Source organism: Dendropsophus ebraccatus, chromosome 1, assembly GCF_027789765.1.
Source record: "Dendropsophus ebraccatus isolate aDenEbr1 chromosome 1, aDenEbr1.pat, whole genome shotgun sequence".
NCBI lineage: Eukaryota > Metazoa > Chordata > Amphibia > Anura > Hylidae > Dendropsophus > Dendropsophus ebraccatus.
The window spans coordinates 130,381,384-130,402,340 of NC_091454.1; the positions used below are offsets into that span (position 1 = coordinate 130,381,384).

At 41.8% G+C, this 20,957-nt stretch overlaps 1 protein-coding gene across 2 annotated transcripts; it reads left to right on the forward strand.

Annotated features, from left to right (window-relative positions):
* Nucleotides 1-367: 367 nt before the first annotated feature.
* On the forward strand, nucleotides 368-20,957 carry KIN (Kin17 DNA and RNA binding protein). Of its 2 annotated transcripts, none has more exons than XM_069978760.1 (13): nucleotides 368-600; nucleotides 2,673-2,767; nucleotides 3,714-3,757; nucleotides 4,894-5,016; nucleotides 7,017-7,198; nucleotides 8,083-8,131; nucleotides 9,112-9,169; nucleotides 9,259-9,379; nucleotides 10,257-10,307; nucleotides 17,731-17,799; nucleotides 17,983-18,082; nucleotides 19,961-20,061; nucleotides 20,668-20,957. In XM_069978760.1, exons 1-13 carry the CDS (start codon nucleotides 487-489, stop codon nucleotides 20,728-20,730), a joined length of 1,170 nt encoding a protein of 389 aa, XP_069834861.1. In that variant the 5' UTR covers nucleotides 368-486; the 3' UTR covers nucleotides 20,731-20,957. The 2 variants fall into 2 exon arrangements, with proteins under 2 accessions (XP_069834861.1, XP_069834860.1); XM_069978759.1 differs by having other exon boundaries at nucleotides 369-600; nucleotides 9,256-9,379.

Genomic DNA, 20,957 nt, shown 5'->3' on the forward strand with positions numbered 1-20,957 from the left:
TTCTGTAGACGGGGCGAATAGCCATATTCTTTTTAAGCTTATTATATACACGATACGTAGTTTTTATCTGCTTCTACATATTTTCTGTTAATGATATTTTTTACAGACCAACATGCTTTTTGAGTGCCCTCTTTTATTTTTGTTCTTGTTGAGTTATACCTTACCGCAATGCAGAATGTGAGACCCCCCACCCAATAACTGGGCTCATTTCGGGTGTCGCCTCCAGCTTTAGAGCCCTGGTGCAATCACCTCTGCACCCCACTACAGTTACTATTCCCCCCTGCACAGTGGTCTGTTCCCACAGTCACTCCTGGCATATATTCTACCAATGACCTGCCCATTACAAAGATGGCGCCCAGAAACTGCTCCATCCCTCCCCCGGAAGTTACCATTCCCTCCTGCACAGTGGTCTGTTTTCTCTTCCCTGTTCGGTGACGTTAGTGAGTGGGATTATCCGTGAGGTCGGAGTCTCAGCTGTGGAGCGCTATGGGCAAAGCGGACTTCCTCACCCCAAAGGCGATCGCCAACCGCATCAAATCGAAGGGACTGCAGAAGCTGCGATGGTACTGCCAGATGTGCCAGAAACAGTGCCGGGACGAGGTGAGGGGCTGCCCCGGTGCCAGGGACTAGATGGCCATTGCCCACATCCTGAATATATTATATATCATGTGCCATATACTTGATAATACCCTAATACCCTGTATATAGCAAATCCCATATACTAGATAATACCCTCTATATATCATATCCCATATACTAGGTAGCACCCTAATGGACTGTGCCCACACCTAATACCCTGTATATAGTATAGATCATACCATATACTAGATAATACCTTGTATATATCATATACTAGATAGTACCCTAATGGACTGTGCCCACACCTAATACCCTGTATATAGTATAGATCATATACCATATACTAGATAATACCTTGTATATATCATATTCCATATACTAGATAGTACCCTAATGGACTGTGCCCACACCTAATACCCTGTATATAGTATAGATCATATACCATATACTAGATAATACCTTGTATATATCATATTCCATATACTAGATAGTACCCTAATGGACTGTGCCCACACCTAATACCCTGTATATAGTATAGATCATATACCATATACTAGATAATACCTTGTATATATCATATTCCATATACTAGATAGTACCCTAATGGACTGTGCCCACACCTAATACCCTGTATATAGTATAGATCATATACCATATACTAGATAATACCTTGTATATATCATATTCCATATACTAGATAGTACCCTAATGGACTGTGCCCACACCTAATACCCTGTATACAGTATAGATCATATACCATATACTAGATAGTACCCTAAAGGGCTGTGTCCACACCTAATACCCTGTATATAGTATAGATCATATACTAGATAATACCCTGTAGATATCATATCCTATATACTAGATAGTACCCTAATGGACTGTGCCCACACCTAATACCCTGTAAATAGTATATATCATATCCCATATACTATATGGACTGTGCTCACACCTAATACCCTGTATATATTATATACATAGATCATATACTACATGGAATGTGCCCACACCTAATACCCTGGCCTGTATACATTACATATATACATATACTAGCTAATACCCTGTATATATAATATCCCATGTACTAGATGGACTGTGCTCACACCTAATACCCTGTATATATCATATCCCATATACTAGATAATACCCTAATACCCTGTTTATATCATATCCAATATACTAGATAATACCCTGTATATATAATATCCCATGTACTAGATGGACTGTGCTCACACCTAATACCCTGTATATATCATATCCCATATACTAGATAATACCCTAATACCCTGTATGCATCATATCCCATATACTAGATAATACCCTAATACCCTGTATATCCCATACACTAGATGGACTGTGCCCACACCTAATACCCTTTATATATTATATACTTAGATCATATCCCATATACTAGTTGGACTGTGCCCACACCTAATACCCTGTATATATTATATACATAGATCATATCCCATATACTATTTGGACTGTGCCCACACCTAATACCCTGTATATATAATATACATAGATCATATCCCATATAGTACATGGACTGTGCCCACACCTGATACCCTGGCCTGTATACATTACATATATTATATCCCATATACTAGATGGACTGTGTTCACACCTAACAGCCCATATACATTATATATCCATACATTATATCCCATATACCAGATGGAATGTACCCACAATTATAACATATATGCGGTGTGCCCTTATGTAGGCTGTAGCCATGTTTTCCAGGCAGCCTCAGGGCTGCATCCAACTTCAGCAGCCAGTGGTAATCAAATGCCGCATGCTGTGGTACAGATGGATGTAAGGCCGCATTCACACATTCCGTGTTCTGCATGTAATGTGATAAGATGCTGATGCAGGGGAACTGTATTCATATGCGCTGAGCTGTAATGACAGTGCGGAGCATATGAATACAGTTCCCCCGCTCCCAGCATCTTATCACAGATGCTGCCTGGATGGGGGAGAAGTCCGTTACATGCAGAACACGGAACGTGTGATTGCAGCCTAACATTTCTCTCATTGTGGGATGCCCTGCAGCTTTACAGATCCCTGACTTTATTTTCTATTTGTTCCAGAATGGCTTCAAATGTCACTGCATGTCAGAGTCCCACCAGAGGCAGCTGCTGCTTGCGTCAGAGAACCCCCAGCAGTTTATGGATTACTTCTCTGAGTGAGTGTATACCCTACAGAAATTAAATACATCTTAGCCTATGTATATATAGTACACACTACAGGGGTAGTTGTGAGATTTACAGAACCCCACTCCCTAAGTTATCCACCATTATTTCCTTGTGGTGGGGGAATGTAAAACACTCTATTCACCAGTGAAGCTTGAAGTGTCATTGTCCTAATAACTTGCAAAATCGAAATCATCCATAGATGTGATGTAATGCTAGATTGAAATATACATTCATTATTATTTATTTATTTATTTATTTATTTTTTAGCATGCTGTAAAACAAAGCTGTACTTGTATCCAAGTCTAGTTTCCTGAAGACAGATTTTGTCTTGTGCTGGTTGAAAAAAAAGAGACTCAGACAGAGTGTCATGGATCAAAGTGTCCATCAATCACATGACCTGGGAAACACTGGACTTCCTGGAATTCCATTATTAAAAAAACGGATCAAAACAGATCCGTTTTTTTTTTTTTTTTTTTTTTTTAACGGACACAAAAATGAGGTTGACTACGTTTTTGTGTACGTTAAAAAACTGATCCGTTTTTTTTTTTTTTAATGGAATTCTATGGTAAAACAGATCAAAAAGGATGCAGACGCATGCATTTTTTCTTTGTTTTGTTTTTTTATCTGTCTTTTGCAAAAAATGGATTGCAAAAACATTGTGTGAACCCAACCTTAGCAATGCTGAACCCCCCCTAATGTCTATTGTAATGCCCATTAGTGTTAGAATATACATTACGGCTGGGAAACAGCCTGTGTAACTAACACTGCAGCCACCACACACTGTAGCAGAATGAGCAGGAATAAGTGGTAATCACTGCTCACTGTGCTCCAGGCTGCCGCTAATGCAGCACCACTGACACCTATATAACTAGGAAATAAAATTATTAGACAATGGTCACTTTCTGTTTCTAATATTTATGTATTTTGTTTTTTAAGTGAATTCCGCACTGAATTTTTGGAACTTCTAAGAAGACGTTTTGGTGAGAAATAAATAAATTTGGATTCTATTTTTATTTATTTGTAGTTCGTGGTGTATATGCTAGGAAACATGTACCCTTAGCCTTTCTTAACCTGCATAACCAGGCCTAGCTTAAAAACGAGGCTACGTTCACACGTAGCAAAAGTGGTGGAATTCCGCGCCGCCAGCCCCCCTGTCATAATAACACTCTATGGGAGGCTCGCGCGCTTCCTCTCTCTGCGCTGAAGAATGAAGATCTGGTAGAGTCCATGCTTTGAGGTGTTAAAGAGGTAGTGCGGCGTTTAACATTTATTCACTAAATAACTCACATTAAAAAGTTATACAACTTTGTAATGTGTGTTATTTAAGTGAATAGCCCCCTTCCCCATGTCCCCCCCCCCCCCCCCACCCACTCAGGAAGTGTGTTGCAGTATACTTACTTAATTGTTGTCGACCCTGGTCACCATCTTGGGTTGATGACGTCATCTTCTAGAGGCTGGCCGAACCACTCCAGCCGTCATTAATGCCGGCCCCCCTCTGCGGCGCCATCAGCTGCTTAGCCGGGATTGGCTGAGCATAGTTATGCTCAGCCAACGGCTTGAGCGGTTCAGCCGGCCTCCAGAAGATGACTTCTTCGACCCAAGATGGCGGCTGGGGTCGACAGCAATTAAGTATGCTGCACTACACTTCCGGGGTGGGGGGAACATGGGGAAGGGGGCCATTCACTTAAATAACACACATACAAAGTTGTATAACTTTGTAATGTGTGTTATTTAGTGAATAAATGTTAAACGCCGCACTACCCCTTTAAAGTGACACTGTCACTCGCCTTTTGCATTCTGACTTCTCTACACAGGTGTAAAGGGTACATTTTGCAGTTTTCATGGTGTTAGTTCCTGTAAAAAGTGATCTTTTATTATCTGCGGATTGTGCTATCTCGGCCTATGTGCCGTGAAATCCCGCCGTGCTCAGTGTGTTGCTGTAAGTGAATGGAGAGGGCGCACCCTCGTCCGCTCCCTCTCCTCTCCGCTCAAAGAAGTAACATGTTCATTCTTTGAGAGGAGAGGAAGCGGACGAGTTCACGCTCTCCCATTCGCTCAAATTATGAAGATTGTTGTTTTCCTGTGTTTTATTGTTGTAATTTTTGTTTCTGCATAGGAACCAAACGGGTGCACAATAACATTGTATACAATGAATATATCAGTCACAGGGAGCATGTCCACATGAATGCCACCCAGTGGGAGACACTAACAGACTTTACAAAGTGGCTGGGCAGAGCAGGTAACTCACTTTACTGTTTTTCTTTCTAATTCAGGCCAAACTGTAAACTCCATTATATTACCAAACTATATTTGTATAACTGTGTACAGTAGCTATAGTAATCTAAAATACAAAAAAATGTTTTTTGTTATGGAGCTGGCTTTATTGGTTCTCTGTACATATGTATACTTCTTCATAATGTTTTTATATCTTTTCTTTTATCCTCTTTTTTTTTTTCCTACTGTGTCTAATGGTGGATTAGCATTTTTGGCAGAGGAAAGCAATGCCTTTATGTCTGTTTTTTTTTTTTGTTTTTTGTTTTTCGTTTGACCATTTGACTCATTGAAGCCTAAAATATTGATGGCATTTGATTATATTTATTGATATTGCATGTGGTAGAGATTGGTTTATTTATTTTTAGAACAGATGAATACCATAGATCTCTAAGACCGAGCAGCCAGTTACAGGCAGCAATGTAATGTTCCTTCTGATGTGAAAGGCCACTAGAGAGCAACCTGACCTGAATATCTATGTAATTTCAGTGCTGTAGATATGGGGGTCGCCAGGGGTGCAGGGTGACCTGGCTTTAGTAATTGTAGCTTTGACCAGGACAAAATTAGCATCACAGCTCCTGGACCTTTAGCTTGAGGCCCGCACAGGTACATTAGTCTACAGGGGCCTGCCCCTAATGGAGTCTGCCTGAGCCTCACCTCTTGCTGAAGATTATCTTACCCTTACCATGAACAAAAGGATGGATATATATATATATATATATATATATATATATATATATATATATATATATATATTGTATATATAATGAAGACAGCATATCTATAAGGCCATAGATGGTTGGAGGGCACAAGCTATCTTTAGCTATGCCGCTGTGTGAGTTGTAGACTAAAAATGGCAACCATTTACTATTATTATTGTGATGGCAGCCATAATTATTATTGTTATTTATTATTATAATTATTATAATTATTTTGTTGCAATAAAGGGTTGCTTTAGGTTTGCAAAGGTTCAACCTCGGGGACCCCTACTGATTCCTAGAATACAGTGTTGCAGTGCCTTATTATGCTGTGATATGCTTTACAACAGTGCTTCTCAAACTGTGAGGCGCCCCCTAGTTGTTGGTGAGGCCCGGCTGGGGAGCCAGTTTTCACAAAGTAACTATGATCTGCACAGTCCTTTTGCTGTTTGCAAAAATCTCCATTTTAGCAACACTATTAATTTATTTTGTATTTGCTTTATTAGTATATAGAGCTTGGGAGATGGGTGAAAGCTAGCCCTAGTATTATTTTCAGCTTTTAAATGAACTTTCACCACAGATAGTGAGGCCCAGGTGCCCTCTTGGTCAGTCTGGTGAGGCCCAGGCATTGTCCTGGTCTGTTGGGTGAGGCTCCAGTAGAAAAAGTTTGAGAAGCACTGCATTGTAGCTTTGAGAAGCATGTATTCTCATAGGGATGCGCCGATCCGGTGTGTTTAAAGGCACCCTTAGGATACATTTACACGTGCAGGATCCGCAGCAGATTTGAAGCTGCAGATATCAATGTAACTGAAATGACTGAACACAGCATCAAATTTGCTGTAAATCCTGAACGTGTGAATGCACCCTTAGGCTATGTTCAAACACCGTGCTTTTTATGAAAAGAATGGCCGTTGTTTTCCATCAAAACAACTGCCGTTCTTTTCATAATGCAATGATTTGCATTGAAGTCGTTTCATACAATGTATTGAACAACGGCCATTGTTTGGCTACAGTCCTCGAAATAATGTTCATGTAATTTTATTTCTGGATGCTCTCCATAGGCTCTAATGCAATTTTTTTTATTTAAAACCACAGCAGTTGTTTATAAATAGTGGGAACATAGCTGTAATGTGTGTGTGTTGATCTACTTGCAATATTTCTGTCTGAATTATTACCTTTCAAGCATTTGATGTCTGCATCTTAAATTTTATCGATTTTACAGTATTGGTTTCTTTGGGTCTGGCTAATTTTGTTTTTTATACCCCAATAGGTTTATGTAAAGTGGATGAAACTCCAAAGGGCTGGTACATTCAGTACATAGACCGGGATCCAGAAACCATCAAGAAACAGCAAGAACAAGAAAAAAAGAAAAAACAGGATCTCGATGATGAAGAGAGGACTGCTAAATTTATTGAAGAGCAAGTTAAAAGGGGCAAAAGTGAAAAAGAGGAGGTATATGTACACTCATACAGCTATCATTTTCATATACTTTAATATCTGAGATTTATATATATGTCCCCAAAGTGAGAAGCGGTGGAAGAGGTTTAGTACATACCAAACAGCAGGTTAGAAGCATCTCGCCACTGTTATGTTCCCATAGTTTTCTTACCTTCATCCTCAGTGCTGGTTTCTTGATATCATGTGGTTTATTAATATGTTAAAGGGAAATTAACAGCATGTTTGAAGTCTCAGCAATGGGTGCTGAGGATGAGTGTAACTTTCTTACCTTGATTCTTAGTGCAATTTGTGTGATATCTTGACTTTATTCCATATGCAGATTAGGTGGTTTGGAACACTTGGGGGGAGGACTACCATCCATAGCGAACCGATCCAGCCCGCCTCTCCTAACAAATATTGAGGCGGCGCACTGCAGTGACTTCACCCTGCTGCTCCTTGCTGTAGAAAGCCAGGTGAATATTTATTTGGAGGGGTGGATTGGTGCACTGAGAATAGAAGTCGTGCCCCCAATGTGCCTCGCCACCTCATTTGCATATGTAATAAAGTCAAAATTTTCTGAAAGAGCGCTGAGAAATAAAGTAAGAAAAATACTTTAAACCTCCGCACCCCGCACACTATGTAAACTTACCAGCAGGTTAGAGACTTATTGGACTGTGTTGCCAGCAGACATAGATGCTAGTGGCTCGTTCGATGAATTGATGGTAGATTTGAAAGGGAGAGGTTGCGTGTATATAGTATTGGTCCTTTATACACACAGGACAGCTTATCCTGAAAAGTCACCTAAAACTACTGGTTCACTACAGGTAGCCTTAAACTTGTCTGTTTTTGTCGGGCCTTGCATTTGTATGTTTAATAACTTATCTGTATTGATTTTACAGGAGACTCCAGTCTACACAGAATTAAGCAGGGAAAATGAGGAAGAGAAAGGTTTGTTACCTTACTTTTAGCTCCTGAAATGGCACCATTCAAAGGAATAGACCATTGAGAGAGCCACACACTTTACCATTCAGTTTGTGACTGCATATTATTGCCACCTTGTCTGATAGAACCTAATTGGGTTTATGATCTCCCAATGTGTCAACCATAAGTAACTTAACTGGAAAAGGAAAAGTCCGTCGCGTAATCCATCCCTCGTGCCCACCGCTATCCGCGAGCGGGCGCGAGGGACTGATTACGCGACAGACTTTCTGTCTAAATTACTCTTGTGCATGTACCCTATTGGTGTCATTGTTTTTAGTATGAAATAACCGCTGTGATTAAGCATACTTTGGTGGCTGTCATTATAATGACATCCATTGTTGACTCCAGCACCTTTATATCCGATATTATTGCATGTGTACGGGCTAGTGGCAGCCTGGGAGTCTGAGAGTGCACATCACCTGTGCGGATCATTGACACACACAGTGTATAAGAGACTTTGTTCACACTAGACATTTTTTGTACTATTGATACGGACACTATCCATTGTTATATCATTTAGGTTCAGGTTGATGGTGGCCTAAAGCATACTTGTGATTGATAAAAAAACAAACAAAAACATTTGATATGTCATAAGGACACAAGTTTTGATCGGTCAGAGTCCGAGCATTCAGACCCTGGCCAATCATGAAAACAAGCCCTTACTTACTACATTCTCTCACAGCTTTATGTCTAAGTGACCTGGATGGGCTCCCAATGCAAGCCTATGGGACAGAGTGGGGAGAAGTGCGTCTCTCCCTCCTTGTTCCACTGATCAGTGGCAGTCTGAACACTCAGACTCAACCTTAAAAAACTCTTCATGTCCAAAGGTTTTTTTGGCACATTCACACATACAGGATCTGCTGGTCACTCTGTCCTGTTCCAAAAGCTGATGCTGGGTGACACGATTTTGCAATTTGACTTTTTTTTTTTTCTCTCTTCTCCTCAAGTGGTATTCAATTTGGGCAAAGGAGCAAGTACATCAGGACCATCATCTTCCAAGTCTAGGTGAGATGTTAATGTGATTTTTATTCACAACTAGATTTCTGCAAGATGTGCTTGATGTGAGGCTTGACAAGTCTTTTTTCCATTAGTAGTTCACTAGCACCTAATGCACTCAAAGGCGCTGCAGTCACTGGGCCTGTAAAAAGAAAAGATCCCACCCCTAGCCAAACCAAAGAGAAGAAGAAGAAATCTGCTCTTGATGAAATCATTGAGGTGAGGTGTACATGCAGGTTGCATGCTTTTCATTTTAACTAATGCTGAATGTGAGGATCTGACAGCGTCTGGCCCCATCTTTCCCAGCAGATGTAACCGCAGACTCTTCCTGCGAGACAAGCAGGAAATACACGTGGCTAATGACATGATTATTATTATTAATATTGTTTTTATTATTATTTGAAGATAGATATGTTTGTCCCAGTCATGTTTAGATTCAGTTACTGTAGATTTACCAACCACATCTGCTGGAAGTGTGTTCCAAGTATCTACTACTCTTTTAGTAAAGTAATATTTTTTCACATTGTTTCTCAACTAACTTCTAATTGTCTCCCCTTGTTGTTATGTTGAGTTTGTTTGAAAAAAACAAAAAACCCTTTTGAACCTTATTTAGTCCTTTAACATATTTAAAGGTTTTGATCATGTTCCCTCTTTCCCTTCAGCCAACATCGCCTCGTTCTTTAACTGATCACTTAATTCTAACAGGTCTTCCCATTTACAGTATCCTTCGTGTATAGCTACCTGAAAGCTGGCCATACACGAGATAAAAGTTGGCTAAAATAGTCAATTTTGACTATTTTGGTTTACATATACGTTGATGGTCAGATCGCTCACATGTTTGTTTGGCTGCATTCTGACCAATACTAACCTTGTGTAACTGGCCAGCTTGGTGGGATCACACATCTATGATTGCTGGCCTTTATTTTTTTTATTCTTGCGTATCTGTATTACCATTAATTTGTTGGCTCCATATAACTATAGCTTGGCATCTCATTTACATATGAAATGTCTGTTATGGGTTTGGTGATGTGACCTTTTCTCTTTTTATAGCAATTTTTAAAAACAATTCAGTGTAACATTTCTTTTGTGCAAACAGATGGAAGAGAAGAAAAAGAAAACAGAACGAACAGACTTCTGGTTACAGCCGGTAAGCTGAATATTCAGTACCTAGCACTTTCACTGGCTAGAATGTATGTAATACCGCTTAAAGGACACCTGTCACCCCCCGTGGCGGGGTGACAAGCTACTGACCCCCTGTTAGACCCCCCTATACTTGCGTGATCCCGCTGGGTCCCGGAGATATCAGCTCCCGAAGCCCAGCGCGCGCGCTGACAGCAGAGTCAGACCCCCATAAAGAATGAATGGGGAGTCCGATGCTCCGTCATTCTCTATGGGCATCGGACTCATCTCTCAGCGCGCGCGCCGGGCTTTGGGAGCTGATATTTATACATCGTCCACATGACAGCACCACATGGAGGATGTCACCCTTGACCTAACAGGAACAGGAAATACAGAGAGAGGTTAAAAGGGCACTTCCCCAATCCCACCTCAGTGTTTTTCCTGTTCCTGTCAGGATCAAAAGGAATACAGAAGTTACCTGTGATCCTTCCCGGTCACGGGTCGGGACGTTAGCCTCAGGTGGTGGTCCGGGGTGTTCCTCTGTTCCCCTCCAAGGTCCGGTCATGGCTCAGTGAGGGGTCCCTTGTGGATCCCTCGTGGTCCCAGTCTCCCTGCGGCGCTCAAAGCGGGTTGATGCAGGGAGACGATCCAGATTGCCGCTTCCCCTCGCACGCTGCGGTGCGCCTGGGCCTACGCGCGCGGCGGATGTGACGTGCGGATGACGTCAGACGCCGGCGCACGCGTCCCGCATGGATTGCCGGGAGTGCGGCATGACGTCTTTGGGCGCCAAATTCAAAACGCCTATCGGAGGCGGACCGGAAGTTCGGCGGTAGCACCAGGTGACGCCAGGTTCAATCGGACCCAGCAGTATTTAATGGTGAGATGTCCAGTCCAGCTCTCTCTCTCTCTCTCCTTGCCACCATGGATTCTCCTGCTGTTATAGGAGAGGCTGCTGAGTCTACTGCTACTGCCGGCTCCGTGAGTTAACCCCTTGGGGTCTCTTTTACATAGGAAGCAATCCTTTTATGCTGATTCCTTTCCTATAATTGTGTTTTTGGCTCTCTGCTTTCTCTTAGGGAGAAAAAGAGACACAAAAGAAACCAAAAAGTAGAAGATGTGTGGGCTGTAATGATAAGATACCTGATGATTATGCAAGACAACTGTGTAAAGTGTGCTACAATAAGCTGCATCCCTCCTCACGTGTATCCATCTCAGAGGAACTGCGCAAGGTTATCCGTCAGGAGATCAAATCTATATCTAAAACAAACCCCTCTACTTCTACTTCAGCTTCTGCTACCCCTCCCCCTGCTCCTCCACCCAAGAAGCGCAGATATGTTATATCAGATTCTGAGTCTGAACAAGAGAAGGAAGCTTCTGAGGAGGGTGAAATTCCTATTGATTCCACTCCTAAGGAGTCTGGGAAGTTTTACTTCTCCTCTGAGGATTCAGAAACCCTAATTAGAGCCATAAGAAGCGTTATGGGTATTGATGATTCTGAACAGCCTGTATCTATTCAGGATACTATGTTCGGAGGTCTTAAACCCAAGAAAAAGAAGGTTTTTCCCATTCACGAAAATATCAAAGATCTTATTAAAACTGAATGGAAGGAGCCTGAAAAAAGGCTGTTTATACCTAAAGAATTCAGTAACAGATTAAATTTTGATGAAAAGGATACTGCAACATGGGCCAATATCCCTAAAGTAGACTTTCAAGTATCCAAGATATTAAAAAAGACAATGCTTCCTTTTGAAGATGCCTCTCAGCTAAAAGATGCAATGGATAGGAAAATGGAGGGACTACTAAGAAAGTCCTGGGAAGCCTCCGCAGCCATGATTAATCCTAACATAGCTGCTACAAATGTGTCTAGGGCACTCTTCATATGGTTGGAGCAGTTAGAGGGCCACCTGGGAGGTACTACCTCGAGGGAGGAGATCCTTAAATCTATTCCTATGCTGAAATTGGCAACAAGTTTTCTGGCAGATGCGTCTGCCGAATCAGTCAGAATTGCCGCCAAATCAGCTGCCCTCTCTAATGCAACCAGAAGGGCCCTTTGGTTAAAGAATTGGCAGGGTGATGCAACGTCTAAAATAAAGCTATGTCAAATTCCTTTTGAAGGTGATCTCCTCTTCGGCTCTTTCCTTGAAGAGATCTTGGATAAGGCGGCTGATAAGAAAAAGGATTTCCCTACACCCAAACAAGAGAAAGGTAAGAAACCTTTTCGTCACTATACACAGTACACCCACAGAAGGGACGAGTTTAAAGGTAAAGGCAAAGGAGGAAGATGGGCCTACCCAAAAGGAGGACGTGGCAGGGGATTCCTCCTTAATCCCTCTACTGAGGGAAAAAACAAGTGACAGCTCCAGAGTGGGGGGAAGGCTATCCTTATTCCACCGTCAATGGGAGAAGATAACAAACAACCAGTTCATCTTAAACATCCTGAAAAGTGGGTACTTAATAGACTTCTCCTCCCTTCCCCCCCAAAAATTCTGTATAACCCACTTCAAATCAAAACTAATGATGGATCGTGTGATGAAGGGGGTTCGGGATCTGCTACTATTAGGGGCAATCATCCCTGTTCCCCAGAAGGAAATCGGTTTGGGTCATTACTCAACCCTTTTCCTAGTCCCAAAACCCAATGGGACTTACAGGACAATAATCAATCTCAAGCCTCTAAACCGATCTATCAAACACAAGAAATTCAAGATGGAGACAGTGAAAACTACCATTCCCCTCATACATCAGGGGGCATCACTAGCAACCTTAGACTTGAAAGATGCTTACTTCCATATACCCATTCACCCTGCGCATCAGAAATACCTCAGATTCGCAGTTCAGACACAGCATCAACTAGTACACTATCAATTTCAAGCCCTACCGTTCGGAATCTCATCAGCCCCATGGCTATTCACAAAGATTATGTTGGAAGTAGTAGCCTATCTAAGGAAACAAGAGATAACTATTGTTCCATATCTGGACGATCTCCTGTTAATCGCTCCATCTCCATCTATCCTTTCTATACAGATTCAGATAACTATTTCTATCCTACAGGATCTCGGCTGGATAATAAACCTGGACAAATCAGATTTAACACCAGCCTGCAGGAAGAGATTCCTGGGAATGATCCTGGATTCAAACCTGCAGAAAACTTTCCTGCCTCAAGACAAGGTGAATTTGTTAATGACAAACATTGCCTCCTTCAGGAAGAAAAAATCCACCACAATCCGGAAGGCCATGTCGCTCTTGGGTTCTATGACCGCTACCATCCCAGCAGTACCTTGGTGCCAACACCATGTTCGCATCCTACAGGGCGATATACTTCATGTGTGGAACAGATCCCCCTTAACATTGGACAAACGGATGACGATTTCACAAAAAGTGAAGATTTCGCTCCTCTGGTGGCTGAAGGAGTCCAATCTACAGAAAGGTTGCCCTTGGATTCTGGATCCAGTAGTCACGGTGACCACGGATGCCAGCCAATCAGGTTGGGGTGCTCACATTCAGGGCTTTCACTTTCAGGGTCGTTGGTCGGAAGAAATCAGTGCCCAGTCCTCCAACTTTCGAGAACTGGCTGCAGTCTGGGAGTCTCTGAAAATGGCGGAATACCTGCTCCTCAACAACCATATAAAGGTCTATTCGGACAACTCGACGGTGGTAGCATATCTTCGCCACCAAGGAGGGACAAGATGCAAACTTCTGCAGCTGCTATCCAGAAAAATCTTCTCTTGGGCAGAAGGCAAGGTGAGATCTATCTCAGCAGTCCATCTAAGGGGAGTGGACAACAAACTGGCAGACTTTTTAAGTCGCAAAATAATACACCCTGGGGAATGGGAACTCAGTTCCCAGATCTTCTATCAACTTGCAGACAGATGGGGTTTTCCACAGGTGGACCTGTTCGCCTCAAGATCCAACAGGAAGACAGAAGAATTCTTCAGCCTGAACCTTCGGGATTATCCAACAGCATTGGATGCTCTCCAACAAGACTGGAATTTTCATCCGGCCTATGCGTTTCCTCCTCTACCTCTCATCCCGAGAGCTCTACAAAAGATACGCTCCAGCGATACCACGGTCATCTTCATAGCTCCCCACTGGCCAAAGAGGAGTTGGTTCAGTCTCCTATCCTCCATGTCAATCCAGGAGCCCTTTCCGCTTCCTCTCAGAGCAGATCTCCTATCCCAGGGACCTCTTCATCATCCGGACCTTCAAAACCTCCATTTAACTGCCTGGCTACTGAGAGGTCCATCCTCACAGCCAGAGGTTTGTCCTCTAGAGTAGTAAATACTCTTATGAAAAGTAAAAAAGAAATAACATCTGCCATATACCTTAAACAATGGAAGAAGTTTTGCTCCTGGTGTGGAGATCCGCCTCCGGATTTGACAAGACCAGACATTCCTAAAATATTGGACTTTCTACAAGCTGGATTAGACAAGGGTCTCTCCTTAAGTACCTTGAAGGTTCAGGTCTCAGCTTTAGGATGCATTTATGATACCAGAATTGCAGAGCATCAGTGGATCAAAAGATTCTTCAGGGCAGTATCCAGAATCAAGCCGAAGATAAAAAATCTAACAGCGCCTTGGGACTTGAATACTGTTCTCTTGGGCCTCTCAGACAGACCATTTGAGCCCTTACATGAGATCTCTTTAAAATTACTTACCATCAAAACCGCCTTTCTTATTGCTATAACAACAGCAAGGAGGGTAGGAGAGATTCAAGCCTTATCTATTATGCAACCCTACTGTACCATTCTAGATGACAAAATAGTATTTAAATTAAATCCTGTTTTTCTACCAAAAGTTGTGACCAATTTTCACAGGTCCCAGGATATTGTTATTCCTTCATTTTGTGACAATCCGAAAAATGAGAAGGAAGAGTCATTTCATTGCCTGGACGTAAGACGTGCTATTCTTCAGTACCTGGAAACCACAAAACCGTGGAGGAAAGATGAAAACCTGTTGGTCCAATTTCAAGGTCCTAACAAAGGTAAAAAAGCCTCCAAAGGTTCTATAGCCCGTTGGATCAAGACTGCCATCTGTGAGTCTTACTCGGCCAGAGGAAAAGAAGCTCCATCGGGTCTCAAAGCTCATTCTACCAGAGCCACTGCAGTCTCCTGGGCAGCCAAATCAGCAGCCTCTCTTGAACAAATTTGCAAGGCTGCTACCTGGTCCTCGCCTCATACCTTTTTTAGGCATTACCGGCTGGACGTGGGTACTTCCCAAGACATGGCTTTCGGGAGAAAGGTGCTACACGCTGTGGTCCCGCCCTGAAAGTCTAAGTTGGTATGTCTCCATGTGGTGCTGTCATGTGGACGATGTATAAAGCAAGAATTATTACTTACGATAATTCACTTTTTATGAGTCCATCATGACAGCACCCTTAGATTTCCCTCCCTATGTGTTGTTGATCCTATGGTTTCGTTATAATAACACTGAGGTGGGATTGGGGAAGTGCCCTTTTAACCTCTCTCTGTATTTCCTGTTCCTGTTAGGTCAAGGGTGACATCCTCCATGTGGTGCTGTCATGATGGACTCATAAAAAGTGAATTATCGTAAGTAATAATTCTTGCTTTCCGGGACCCGGCCGGCTCAGGAAGCGGGACCCGGCGGGATCACGTAAGTATAGGGGGCTGTAACGGGGGGTCGGGAGCCTGTGACGCCGGCACGGGGGGTGACTGGTCCTCTTTAAATTCTACCACTTTCTATGACTGCAGTATACATGTTACTGCTTGGTCCTTATCCTACTAAAAGCCTTGGCGTTCACAAGATACCAGGCTCAGTGCTGTGGGTGCAATATATGAGGTTTCATTTTAACTTGGTGGACTGTTTTTTTTTTACTTACTGCTTTGATGTCTGTGTTGGGGCATTATATGAGCTTTTTATTTATGTTTTTACACCTCCTAACAATGAAAAGGTTACATGCTCTTATTCTTACATTTGGGATGGGGGGTTGTTTTCCCCTCTACTAAAGGATTAAGACAATGAGGGGTTGTGCATGTAATTTATTATTATTATTATTATTATTATTATTATCACCAGCTATTTATTAACTATTACGTTCTTGTGAACTAAATAGTAAGATGGCTGTTAATTTTATACCTGTATTTTTTTTTATTGCCGTAAATTGTTATTTGTGTTCAGTATTTGCAGCCTTAAAAACTGGCTGTTTTAATGTGAACACCTGCAAAATTGCACAAACCTGCATGACCAAAAGATGTTTTTTGTGTTTTGTTTTTTTTACGGCTGAAAAATAGAGCTGTGAACTTTTATTTTTAAAGATTAACTATCAGGGAAAAAAAACTTTTGATCAGCCGGGTTCTTGGTGTTTCGATCCCCACTGATAAGGAAAAGGAGTTGGGAAATGTATACGCTACCTCGGCATTGTCACGCAAAGAGGTGGCTGCATAATACAAGTCTACAGCGTCCATCTCAGAGCAGGGAGAGAACTGTGTGACAGCGCTGTAGATTTCCTGCTCTTTCCTCTGATTGGTCAGGATGTAAACACTCAGACACTGACCAATAAAAAAACTTTTGACATGTCTCCCCGCATGTCCAAAGTTTTTTGTTTCATGACAGGTATTCTTTAACAGCTGCTGTGCATCTCATGTTTTGCTAAGCTCAGATTTTCAGCTACAAACCATAATTTTCATGCATTTTTTGTATACAACCCTACAAAATTGCATCTATGCAAAAAGGCCACGTTTACACTTTTTGGATTTCCAACATCAAATCCAGCTCTGCTAATACTTGGTAGCAGGGTGCGCTGGCCTTAGACCAATCAGTGCACTGAGGGTGGTAGCTTCGCCACCAGTGCATCAAAACGCCTCATTGGCATATGAAATAAAAGATGAATATACAGAAAGCTATGCTTAGGATGAAAACGTGAAACTTTATTTTCTTACTCAGCAGCCCATGCGTTTAAGGGACAAATTAGCAAGTTAGATGCTTCTAACCTGCTGATAGGTCCCCTTTAAAAACAAAAAACAAAACAATGTTAGGCAGTGTATCTGAGTCCACTGCCTTTTACTTATTTGCTGTATTTGGATAAATCCTCACATTAATTTCTATATGAAGGTTTTGTGCTGATAGTTCTATGTAAGAACTCTACGTTCCCAGTTATTGCAGGCATGCCTCAGTGAGGCTATGTTCCTGTCCTTGTTGTGGTTATCATTCTAGACAATACAGTATTGGATCCATCACAGAGAAGACATTGGCGATACCTAATAGACCCCAATGACTTACAGTGGGGTCCAATATAATGACGGGAAGAATGGCACTTAATAAAATATAACAGAATCTATGACTGACACATATGAGAACAGAGCCTAAGGCTTGGCCTTTCAGCCACTTTAGCTAGAATTGCCATTCTGTATCAGTGTGGGTTGTGAGCTAAATGACCTTATTGTAAAATGCTAAAGATCTATCAATATTTGTAATATGTATTATTTGTTTCATTTTTAGGAGATTGTTGTAAAAATTGTAACAAAGAAGTTGGGGGATAAATATTACAAGAAGAAGGCTGTAGTAAAGGTAACCTCTTCACATTACATGACATATTTCTGATTTGTTACCCTGGGACCAGGCATACAGTATGTCACCTGTGATCCTTTGAGTTGGTTAACTATTGTAGTATAGCATGTGGTAATGGTCTGATGCCTTCTGCTAGAGAGCTCGAAATATCCACACTAATAAATACATATCTTTTTTGTTAAGGAGGTGATTGATAGATATACAGCTGTAGTGAAGCTTATTGATTCTGGTGACAAACTGAAGTTGGATCAGACACATCTAGAAACTGTTATCCCCGCTCCAGGTAAGCACATTATACCTTATTTAATGTAATGTCCTTTTAGCTACTGGATATGCATACCTCGGATTAGGAGGCTGCTTTTTAATCAAAAGATGCCAGCAGTCTAGATTTCAGATCATGAATGCCAGTGTTATTCTTACAGTATATATGTTATTATGCCTTAGAGGTAGGCATAATTCCTATATATAAAGCCCACTTCAAATGAAGGACAGAAAAATGGCAACATGCCTTCTAATCCACTGCATCAGACTACTATTAAGCATTAAAAAATTGTTGCTTCTAATGCTGCATTTACACGGAACGATTATCGTGCGCATTTGCATTTGCAGATCGTTCCGTGTAAACAGTCGTTCACCGATTTAACCTATGTGCGAGATAGGCTTAAGCGATCGCAAAACGATTTTTCTATACAATATATTGTTCCGTCTAAACGCTGATTGTTATAAAAAAAAAATCGTTACTTCGAAATCATTAATCGTACGATCGGGCAAATTATCGCTCCGTGTAAACGCAACATAAGGATAGGTCATTAATATTAGATTGAGGGTGCCAGGAGTCAGACCATTTTTAGATCAATCCTAGGAAGCCTAGTTCATATACCCTACTTTCCCCAGTGGCCTAAAACATAACTTTTATTATACATATAAAATCATGCAAAGTATGAAGGTGCAGTTTAAAATATCACTATGATGTTAGCGATAAGTACCAGTCCCAAAAACTTGCTGAGAAGCATTACTTCATGCTATAGGTACAGCGAGGGAAAGTGAAACCTGATAGGGTTATCCAGGGCCGGGACAAAGAGTAGGCATCATGCCCATGTGACCAGTGTGGGAGGATCTATCTTCTGTACTAGGCTCTCTATGAGGCAGCTGGTTTCCCGGGCTGTTTATGAGGCAGTGAGTGCAGTGTATAAGATCAGCAGGAGGTAAGCCACATTGAGGGCACTGGTCAGCAGGGTGAGGTGTGTGTATGTGCATAGATATGAGATGTTCTGCAGAGGTGTGTGCATAGGTATTAGATGTTCTGCAGGGTCAGGGGTGTGTGGGTGCACTGTTATGTGATGTTCTGCAGGGTCAGGGGTGTGTGTGCATAGATATGAGATGCTCTGCAGGGTCAGGGGTGTGTGGGTGCACTGTTATATGATGCTCTGCAGGGTCAGGGGTGTATGGGTGCATGGATATGAGATGTTCTGCAGGTCAGGGGTGTGTGGGTGCATAGATATGCGATGTTCTGCAGTTAAGGGGTGTGTGAGTGCACTGTTATGCAATGTTCTGCAGGGTCAGTGGTGTGTAAATGCACTGTTATGCGATGGGGAGAGCGGCCCCTTGTGACCGCAGGTAACTCTGCCACAAGAGTGCAGGGAAGAGAAGAGGCATGGCCCAGGTGAGTATAAGAGAGTATTGGAGAATTACTGCTATATGGGAAAGGTTAGGGAGCACACAGGAGGTCTATATATAACTGGGGGCAGCACACAGGGGTCTATATATAACTGGGGGAGCACACAGGGGGTCTATATATAACTGGGGGAGCACACAGGGGTCTATATATAACTGGGGGAGTACACAGGGGGTCTATATATAACTGGGGGCAGCACACAGGGGGTCTGTATATAACTGGGGCCAGCACACAGGGGGTCTATGTATAAATGGGGGCAGCACACGGGGTATGTGTGTGTGTATATATATATATAAAATATATTATATCTATCTCTATCTTGAGGATAGGCAATGAATTTTGTAATGCTAGATTAACTATTTAATTGCAGCCTGCTAAATTGGGATCTGCCAGGTGACCATCACATTCTAGAGACTTCTCTCTATGTATTTGAATGTAGATAAATGGTTTTGGATTTTTGTGTTAACATTTTTTTCCCTATTCTAGGGAAGCAAGTTCTCGTTTTGAATGGGGGATACAAAGGAAATTTTGGCATACTGGAAAGTATAAATGAAAAGACCTTTTCTGCTGCAATAGTCATTGACTCAGTAAGTAAATATAAATGTTAGAGATTTATAATTGTATTTATCCTTAAAATAAAGTGCTGTAAAGATATGCAGTATTACTTTAAAGGTTTTGTTGTCAATTGGTTGGTCAGTGATGTACAGCAGGTAAAATAAAGTTATTACGTGGAGAGGAATATGGAGATCCGTAACAGACTGGATGAACGTCTTAACTTCCTGCCAGAATGGCCTGATAAGAGCCACAATACGTGAAAGTCCCCTCTACCACCCATGTCTCCAACATGTATTATAGCTGTTAGAATTCAGACAGTGGAGCGACACTGGAGTGTGTTACCTAAACATTAACAGTTTGTATTGATTCTCCTTGTAAATGGAGCAACTAGAAACTCGCCGCTGTACTCCAAATCTGGTTCCATGTGTCTGCCGTCATTTGGGGACCCAAAAAGGACTGCCTTCCATCATGTAGGAATGCCCAGTCGAGTGATTAATGTATGGGGTAGACAGCAGTTTATAGATGTTGGAAAGAACACCTTTGTAAAGGATATTGGATATAGACTAGATTAGATGGTCTGTATGATGTTATTTTTGTTTTTTGGAAGTTGTGAAATTTTCTTTATTCTCTATTTACAGGGTCCACTAAAAGGCCGAAAGGTGGACAGCCTCCCATATGAGGATTTTTCCAAGGTGGCATGATTAATCTGACAATATCTGCCAGAAACATACAAAACTCTACTGTGTCAGGGTTTTCATAGATTGTATATGTTTATAGGGAACTCGCTGTGGGGGATGGTCTGCTAGATGCAGCTTTATTCTTCCTGCTTTGCTGGTTTCTATGTTTTCATGCTGTATATTCCCGACAACCGGAATATGTTTTTGTTGTAGGGATATCTGGAAATAAAGTTATTTTTACAAAACAAGAA

Bases quoted from the DNA above. Each gene is read 5' to 3' on its own strand.
- KIN (XM_069978759.1), top strand. From the start codon at position 487: ATGGGCAAAGCGGACTTCCTCACCCCAAAGGCGATCGCCAACCGCATC. The intron at 5,017-7,016 runs GTAACTCACTTT...ATACCCCAATAG, and splicing joins AAAGTGGCTGGGCAGAGCAG to GTTTATGTAAAGTGGATGAA. The intron at 17,800-17,982 runs GTAACCTCTTCA...TTTTTTGTTAAG, and splicing joins AGAAGAAGGCTGTAGTAAAG to GAGGTGATTGATAGATATAC.